The sequence below is a fragment of the Equus quagga genome, chromosome 3, assembly GCF_021613505.1.
Source record: "Equus quagga isolate Etosha38 chromosome 3, UCLA_HA_Equagga_1.0, whole genome shotgun sequence".
NCBI classification, from domain to species: Eukaryota; Metazoa; Chordata; class Mammalia; order Perissodactyla; family Equidae; genus Equus; species Equus quagga.
The window spans coordinates 27991593-28001163 of NC_060269.1; the positions used below are offsets into that span (position 1 = coordinate 27991593).

At 37.1% G+C, this 9571-nt stretch overlaps 1 protein-coding gene across 1 annotated transcript in view; it reads right to left on the reverse strand.

Moving 5' to 3' along the window:
* The window catches only part of SLC7A11 (solute carrier family 7 member 11), an 80251-nt gene extending 71847 nt beyond the window's left edge, over positions 1–8404 (reverse strand). The window contains exons 1-3 of the mRNA XM_046656666.1: positions 7837–8404; positions 4156–4282; positions 121–236 (exon numbers count right to left, since the gene is read on the reverse strand). Of these exons, the coding sequence (XP_046512622.1) occupies positions 121–236; positions 4156–4282; positions 7837–8113 (520 nt within the window). The 5' untranslated portion in view covers positions 8114–8404. The remainder of the gene's footprint in view (positions 1–120; positions 237–4155; positions 4283–7836) is intronic.
* Between the last annotated feature and the right edge of the window lie 1167 nt (positions 8405–9571).

The following is a 9571-nucleotide window of genomic DNA, read 5'->3' on the forward strand; positions in this document are numbered from 1 at the left end:
GGCAAGGAACTGTCAACAAAACACTACAATGTGGGCGCAGTCCCACCAGGCAAAAAGTCTTTATAGCCAAATATTTTTGTGGGTTTTTTTCTCTTTCATATTTATACTCACGATACTCACTTATGCCCACAGCTGTAATGAGCTTGATTGCAAGTTCAGGAATTTCACATTGAATAAAAAATGGTTCCAGAATGTAGCGTCCAAATGCCAGAGATATCACAGCAGTGGCTGCAGGGCTAGGAAAAAAGAAATAAAAATATATATTCACATTAACTACAGGAAAAAACTGAATAGTGTCTTCACCAAACTTTTTCTACTTTGAGGTATCATTATTCAGCATATGGAACATGTTAAAGATGCAAGTCTATAGTTTTCAGAACTCTATATTTGATTAGGTTGTCAGAGAAATTCCAAATGAAATATTGTCCATAACTTTGGTGTCTGGCTTTTTGTTCTGTTTTGTTTTGGTTTTTATGAAGAAGATTGGCACTGAGCTAACATCTGTTGCCAATCTTCCTCTTTTTGCTTGAGGAAGATTGTCACTAAGCTAACATCTGTGCCAGTCTTCCTCTATTTTGTATATGGCACACCGCCACAGCATGGCTTATGAGCAGCGCTAGGTCTGCACCTGGGATCTGAACCTGCGAACCCTGGGGCACCAAAGCAGACCATGTGAACTTAACCACTACACCTCTGGGCCAGCCCTGGTGGCTAGTTTTTAAACTTCACATATCCATGGGAGCATGACTAAGTGCTATCCGTTTTGTTCTCTCATATTTCACTTTTCCTTAAAAAAATCTAGTTTATTACTTGAGATCCTGACAGAGCTGAACTTCACAAGAAGCAGTCTTCTTCTCAATAAATCAACAACTAAACCCCAGCCATAGCATGAATATGTTAAAAGTGCAGATCTCAAGGGTCAGGGCATGGTCAGAACATGAACACAAAACTCGACTTAAAAAATTAGTATTAATAAGTGCTCATCGCAAATATATGCTTATATCCTTGACATTGTATTATTCTTATTTTTCCAGTACAGACAAAAACCTGAAGAGCCAAGTGATTATTCTTAATTCCATAGAAATATTTAGATGCAAAGTATAAGTTGAAAAATAATAGTACCCTTGTAATTTTATAAAATTGAGAAAACAGGCATGAGACAAGAAAATGAAATAAGTTCAGGTATGTAGCAAGTTAGGTAACAAACCATTCTACCTTAATTCTTCAAATATTCCTATGAGAAAATTACACATGCCTTTCAGTTTAAAAATATGTATATATGAATGTATACTCTTTAGATACACGGACAAGTCCAGGGAATTACCTAATTTCTCATGCCAATCTTCCCTTTCAGCTTCTCTTCCTTCTCTTGGTGACCCAACATCCAAGCTCGGTCCCTAGACTGTCATAAAACGAACCACCATTATGTGTTCCAACCTTGGCCTGCTTATATTAGGCAGCGCCACAAATTTCTTGACTTCCTTCTTTTACTAGAGATCCTCTCCTCCTCTCCTCAAACATATTCTTCCTGTTCTCCACCATTTATCAATTTTTGCTGTATAAGTTAAAATAGGATCATGTCATTTTAGTGCTTTCAAAATATGTTCAGAATATGCAAAAATCCTCCATTTAAGTCTCCATTTGGTCTAAGCTTTCCCTTCCTCTTCAGTTTGTTTCTTCCCACTAGAAGGATCTGAATACCCTTTACCTGGGGGCCCTGCAACTCGCTGACAGGTTTTTTATACCTCAGATCTTAGTCCAATCTTCCTTGGTCCAAGGAAGCTTCTCCAACATTCTGACTGGGTTAGATCTCCAGAGAATACTCTCCTACTGAACCTCATGGCTTCGCTTTTCCAGCTCTTATCATAGTTGAACATTATATTCACTTGTGTGATTTCTTGATTGATAACTATTTCCCTCCTTTGACCCTGAGCTCCATGACCACAAGACTGTGTCTATCTTAATCACTATTTTATCCCCAGCGTTCAGTATAGTCTCTATCATACAGTAGAAACCCAATAAATATTGAATCTATGGTGAATGTGTGAATTCATTATAATGACCCCTGCTACGTACAGATGTCTGATAATTCTTTCCTTGAAAGATATGTTTTTCAGATTATTTCTGGCAAGAGTGACCTAAACTGAACTATGGTTTTAATAGTAAGTATTCAGGTACTATGAGTGTCGTCAACTGAAGAGAAATGTTAAAGTACACAGGTACCTTGTCACCCCTCAAGTCATTCATTACACTCTCTGTTTGAAAGAGCAACCAAGCAATGTGAGTCCATTATTACAAAGAAACACAAAAGCCTATTAAAAAAGATTCTAGAGTACATCTAGGTAATTTCCTCTGTCAAAACACACACACACACATACCATGAAGCAGCTCTCTTGCAATTAAAGTAACATTTGATTATGAGCTACTTGGGAACAGGAATTAGGGCTCAATCCACTTTAGATAGCTTTAACTTGCCATTCGCCATCTAGTAGCAATTCGTGGAATGAATAAATGAATGAATGAGCACTATATCTGTGCTACCGCAAATGGAATGATCATGCTCATCATAATGATAACCAATTAGCCAAAGCCAGCCAATCAATACATGACTGAAGAGGGATTCAAGTCCAGTTGGATCAGGATACAAAGACCACTATCCTGACAGGAATGCACTCTAAATAAGTAGTGCGCTCATTCGAATGCTGAGTGTGTTGTATTCAAACTATTACTACCTTAAAATTTCAGTCATTTATTCAAAAAGAATTTAACATCTATGATACTCAGGGCACTGAAGTAAGTAGTATAAGGGTTACGAAAAGTGCGAGACCTGGTCTTAAGTGCTTGAAATGCTTGCAGTTTTAATGGGGAAACAGAACACAGACACCTAAAATATTAAGCGAGAATCTAAGTTATCATGTTCAATGTCAAATGAGAAGCAGAGACTTCATTTTTCAGAAGAATTAAGAGAGGAAAGAAATACTATAAACCGAGATGAACAGGAAATTAACTGTGGAAAAGATAAGATTTAAGCTGACCTTTGAAGAGTAAGATTTGGATCATCAGAAAAGAATGGAAGGCATGTCTCAGGCAAATCCGAGATTTTAGAAAAGGAACAAAATAGTTCTTCATCATTATTCCATTATAACAAGTTTTAAATAATACAGAATTGCTTAAAATGAGAACAGAGTTAACAAAGGAGTGAATACTACTCTGAAGCTTTTTGTTAAAAAAGAGACTCCTAGGACTAGAAAAATCATGATTAATGTTGTCAATACTTATTAGCTCTGCATTTGCCACTTAGCCACCAATGAAAGGATAAAAACTTACGTGAGCTTTCAGCTGTGTACGCCTGATAAGTTTACAGTAAGAGCAAACTCCCCTAGTTACCTCTGTTAAACTCTAACCAGAAAGTGCAAGTCACGCTTTACGGAAGCAGTCAGCCTTATGGAACTCTGACACTCTAAACTTCTCATATGACATCACAAGTTTTCCACTAAGTTGAAGGAAATTTGCTATTCAGAATGACTTAGCACTATTTGGTTTGATTTTCAACCAAGACAATCAGGAAGAGGAAGACATTTTCATAACAATAAAATCAAAAAAGACTTTCGCAACCGTGGTTCACGGATTTGTTTAAGCTGAGGACGTGAGTCATCTATGTCAAGGTTTTATTTGTTGTAAAGCATAAGACTTGGTGACACACTAAGTTGTTAGGCACAGAAGTTTCCTCATCATAAAAATTAAGTGAAGTTAAACAACTTAATGGTGTAATCTACAAAAAGGAAAGCTCCAACTCCTAGCATGATATTTAGTTTTGTCTGGCTAGTCAAGAGGTATGATTTATGAAGGTGGATTTTGATGCTTCATATGCTTTCAGGTCAACATCTTTCCTATAAATGTCATAGAGAATAAGTGAATATTAAAGAGAAGCAGATACTTTAAAAGTTTGGCATGGTTGGCAAACCACTGCCAGGAGCAAAACTTCCTTAAGAACATTAATTGAGGTATTTCATCACAGATTTTATGTAGACGTATTTACAACATAGTCACATGACATTCATGTTTCTAATTAGTTAAAACTAATCAAAGTGATTCACAGAAGGGCATAATGAATAGGTCTATTTTTCCTTAATTTTTTTCTATCTATGCTCTTACCGTATTATGAGTAGTTCCACCCAGACTCGTACAAAAGCTGGTAACGGGCCAAAGACTTCCAGAATATATGTATAATGACCACCAGATTTCTTGATACTGGTTCCCAATTCGGCATAGGACAAGGCTCCTGTGAAATGTTTATAACAGAAAGGCACGAAGTTAAAACATTACCAAGTCATCCTGCAACAGAACTGATACAGCAACGTTTATGCTGCCTGAGATGTGACTGCATGCTTTGGTCTGAATGACATCCTTATTTCAAGACAAAAAAACATAGTCATCTGATAAGATCCACAAGTTCCTCTTGCAAATTCTTCACATTTGATCTTGCAACTTCTTCACATGTGAGATCTAGTTCATTCGATTCAAACAATGTAATTTTACTTAAAGTGGTAAAGACAAACTTCTAAAACAACATCATATTATTAAGAATTTTGAATCTCAAACCTCAGAACAAGAGAAAAAGAGAAGACAGATGCCAATAACTAACCTATTTTTGAAGAATATGACTTCATACCAAGACAAGGAACTACTCCAAATTGACCTGCTTATATTGAGAATCTTTTTAATCAAGGTATTTCTGTGGCGCATCAAAATAAACAAAATTTATCTGTACTTCGGAAACGTATGGACTCTGGGCCTTGCAAGACTTCACTTAATTTGTGGGATATGTTTTATTTGTCAACAAAATGAATTTTGACTCAGATATTCTATTTCTAGAAAATATTTTCTTGGATGTTTTTGAAGTGTACACTTCTGGGTAGTTGACATAGCACACTTCTAAAAAAGAGCTGCTATAACTTATATCTATGTACCTTAGGTAGAATTAATTATAAACCAAATTTTGACATCTGGCAATAGAATTCACACGGACTTGAGCAAAACCTCAGTTTCACTCTCTGTAAAACGGAGATTGCAAGTCTCAGCCCATAAGGGAGTTGAGTGTATAAATGTGATCATGAATGCCAAGGGCAGTACTGGGCCTGACACACGGAAAGCACCTCATGAAATAAAGTTATACCTATTAATTTGAGCAATTGCTTACCAAGAAAATGAAAAATATAATCTGGATATTTTACGAGAAGTTCTATCCATAATGCTAAGTACTCAAATGTAACACAACTTTTGCCTGAGCGACTTCAGAGATTCAAGTGTGGGAAATTATTGCCAATCAGTAAAGCTTCAGGTAGAAGTGTCCGACATGAAGATAATCTGGATATTCAGTGAAATCTTAGTATCACTTATGCTATTCCTGAACCTAGCACTGTCTCAGAGTCACTGGGAGGAATTTTTTATTTAAAAACAAATAGAAAACAGACTCTAAGGCCATACCCCAGAACTACTCTCTAATTAAGAGAGTCCAGACTCTCCAATAGAGGGATCCAAGAAAATCTATTATTTCCAAACTCACACAGATGATTCTAAAGTAACTAGTCTGCAGATTGATATTGGGGGATCACTGGGAGTTTGCCTATTTATAACTCATTAAAGTTGCCATTCACTCTTTGTTGGAAACCAGTAACCATGTTGGTAGGCTGTACAGAAAAGCATCCAATATAAAATGCTATTGGAAAGAGTCTTAAGTACCTCAGAATTTATTGCCAGAGCATCAATACCTAGACCTGTGTACGCTCTGCTGAAACTCCAGGATGGTTACCCTAGGTCTAAATTGAGTTCTGGAGGAATGAGATTTTCATTCAAAGGTGTCAAGCTCCAGAACCATTTTACCCAGATGAAAAAAGTTCAAAACAGGATGTAAAACTCCATGTACTGACCCTGACTTTAAAAAAATTGTAAACCACATATATAGATTATTTCTTCTTAGTCCCAGAGTTCTAGAGTTTTAAGGCAAAGGATTTTTTTTCTCATACGTTGCTTTGCTTCCTGTTAGGGAAGCATCCTCTCAAAAAGCTCCTGGAAACTTAAGTGACAAAGGCAATGTAACTATAGATAAGAAGATTAATACAGGAGCGCACACTTTGCAATTAGTAATCAAAGAATACCATCTCGTGTCACCTTAGCTAGTCCCTTTAACTTTTTTTTCCCTGAGCTTCTGCTTGTGATGATACACTTATGCAGAAGCGTATTTTCATAGTCAGGTCAACATCACTAACTAGTTCAAAGCTCAGAGTGATCCATTTTTTTATATCTGAATAACTTTTTATTGCGTACAAAAATCAAATCACATAGTGGAAGCTGCATGAACATAAGTATGCAGAGTCCAGGAAGCTGGTTACGGTTTTCCCTTTTAGACGTGGATTTATTCTGAATATACCAAATGTTGTAGAAGATCAAAGACTGAGGGTGCACAAAGTTATTTAAGAAGAGCAACAGTTAGGTTTCTGTCTATGTTGTTTGTCTATATATGTACGTGCCAGAACCCTGTAGAATACCACCAACTCTTATTAAAAACCTAAAAATAATTCCTCTATGATATTTCTATACTAAGGCTTTGTTTTAACAAGTTTTATTTAAAATACTTTCTAATAATGGAAATTTGAGTTCTCTAGCTGAATGACAAACCAATGCATTAAAACATCACAAGGTCTTAAGAATGATCAGACTGGTACCTATATGACCAAGAGTTAGGACGAGGTCCTACAGTTATGACCAAGAATTAGTACTAGAGTCTTTTGGAATCAAAACACACTATTTGCCAGAGAGGAGCAAGTAATCTTAGACATCTACCCAAAGTATAAAAATAATTTAATTTTTTTGACCATTCACCAGTTTTTGTTACCTTTACAACTAACTCAGGTAGCTTTCTAGTAAGTTTCCCACCACATGAGGGGGAATTTATTACCTTTTTACTATTAATTATCAAATCAATAAAAGAGATCTAGATTTTGAAGAAAAATTAATAATTGTTATCCTTCTACCAGTTCTGTTCAGATTAACCCACTGAACAGGTGGACAAATTACCTGTGTCTTTGGAGACCAAGTGAACTATAAAGAAAGAAAACAGATCTGGGCAAGCACAGCAAACTAACGCCTAATTCCAACTTTACAATTTATATTGCAAACATTTAAAGGTATTGGGGAGATGTGAAAGGTGGAAATAATTTGAAGTACGCTCAGATCCTCGCAATATTCCTATTGACAATAGGCACTGAGTTACGTGCATCACACAGCTTTTCACGTTGAGGACCTTTGAAAGAATATTAGGAACTGGCAAGCACATGAAGTTAAAAAAAATTAAAAGGAAAAGACTGCCGCCCGTTCATTTTGCCAATAAAAAGTCAGTAAAACTCCTGCCGAATGCTTAGTTCTGTGTCTAAATAGGCTACAGCTGGGTTTTACTTCACAAGTGTTTCATTCAGCATGTCAGCTGCCAAGATGCCCCAAACACACGTAACCAAGCACAACTGCCCCGCACAGAAAGCTCAAATGTCTTTTACTGGCTCATCAGAGTTAGCCTTTGCTCTCATCGCCACAGGGTAAAGTCAGAAGATTGTCTTAGTGAGGAAAAGAGGACACAGCCTGCAGAAAGTCAGTTGAGGGAATTCAGGATCCTGCCAACAGTGGACGCTGTGTTTGGGTGGTTCGCATACCTAAACAGAAATCAGAAAGTCCGGCGTAGCCTTTGCCATTCATTCACTCTTTAAAAGTTCCCCTTTGCTTTCTCAGAAAGCAAACCGCCCAGCTCCACAGACACACCCCCAGAGAAGAAGCTGCACTCACCAAATAGTGACAGGACCCCACAGACCGTCCAGATTATCAGAGACATGCCCACGCTGCCCGTGTTCTGGAGCACGCCCTTAGGAGAGATGAAGATTCCGGCTCCAATGATGGTGCCAATGATGATGGAGATGCCCCTCAGCAAAGTGATTTTCTTCTTCAGCACCACTTTCTCCTGCTCAGGGGGCTCCTTGCTGCCCAGGGAAGGCAGCCTGCCGTTAACATTCCCCTGCAGGTAACCTCCAGTGGAGATGGTGGACACAACAGGCTTTCTGACCATTGTGGTGACACACGGGGGAAAAATGAAACACAGAAAAAAAAAAACTCCCAAACTTGCAACTTTGGTTGTTCTTGGTGTGACTGATCAATCTCTTCCTCTCTACTTTCAGACTGTCTCTCTCAGTGCTATTGTGTTCATAGGTAAAAACTCAAAGGTGTATTTTCTTTCACGGCTATCTAATAACTCCTCAGAAACACGTGTGTGTTCATGGTGCTCTCGGCTCCTTCACCTCCTCTGACTACCTCTGCTGCTGCGGCTGCTGCTGCCGCCCTATCGTTACAGACCAGCTCAGCTTCCTCATGGGCTGGTATTTAAGCTCCTGCCTGTCACACCAACTTACTCCAGCTAAATGATGATGCAAATTCTCCAGGTTTGCATCAGCCACATGAGAAGGCGCCAGCATTACTCAGCTCTTTTTTCTTTTTTTTTTTTCACATTAGCAGCATGTTGCTCAACTGACCTAAGCTTTTCAGAGAACAAAGCACACACTTAAAAGGGATCTTAACCATCCAGAAGTAGTAAATAAGGAACAGAACTTCCCAGAGACTTAAAGCAACTCTTAGAGAGGGGCAAAAGCTCTTCATGCAAAAAGAAAATGAAAAATGAAACAGGAAATGATCACGGCATTGTAAAGAGTTTCTTTCTTCTTTAACTTCCCTTCCGTATAAAACATCTGACACGCAACTGTTTTGATAATAGAACGTAACTAAGAGCTTCATAGTTTATTACAACCCAATTTAGATTTCATAAGATGTTTCCTGATTAGTTTAATTTTTTTTAAATTTTGGGTTTCCTAGCAACACAGTCAAATCTAATATTTACAAAGCTAGAATGATTCTGCATAGCTGCTGTCACGCACATAACAATTGTGAGCCTGACTCAACTTCAAAAGATAAAAATTATTTCTTACTACCCATAATAAATCAGTATATAAAATCACCATATGACTGTGACAAAGTTAAAAGTCACGGTGACTCTAGAAAATAGTCGTTTCCTGATTCTCATTAGCACTAGGTGATCTCTTAAACTAAGTAAAAGATATTCTTCATTTGCATACTGTTCCATCCAATTTCAAAAAAATCCAATTTCAAAATTAAGCAATAACTACAATGACATTAAAACGTGCATATAGCAAAAGTTTGAAAAAGAATACACAGAATAACACTTGTGGAAGGTGATGATATTATGTATGATTTTTTTCTAAAGTGTAAGAACTTTGTTATTTTATGATTATAAATTTAAAATGAATTAGAAATAGAATGTTTAGTTTGAAACAGTAAAAAAGGCAAAACATTTTTAAACTCTATTAATTTTCTTAATCAAGAGTCCATAAAACAAATACCAAAAGAAAAGAAATCTTAGATGTCACTTTTGGCTGTGGGTATAGGCAGTTTTCGATTCAGTGAGAATCGGATGTTATCATTACCCTGAGGCTACATTTGCAAACATCATTGAATG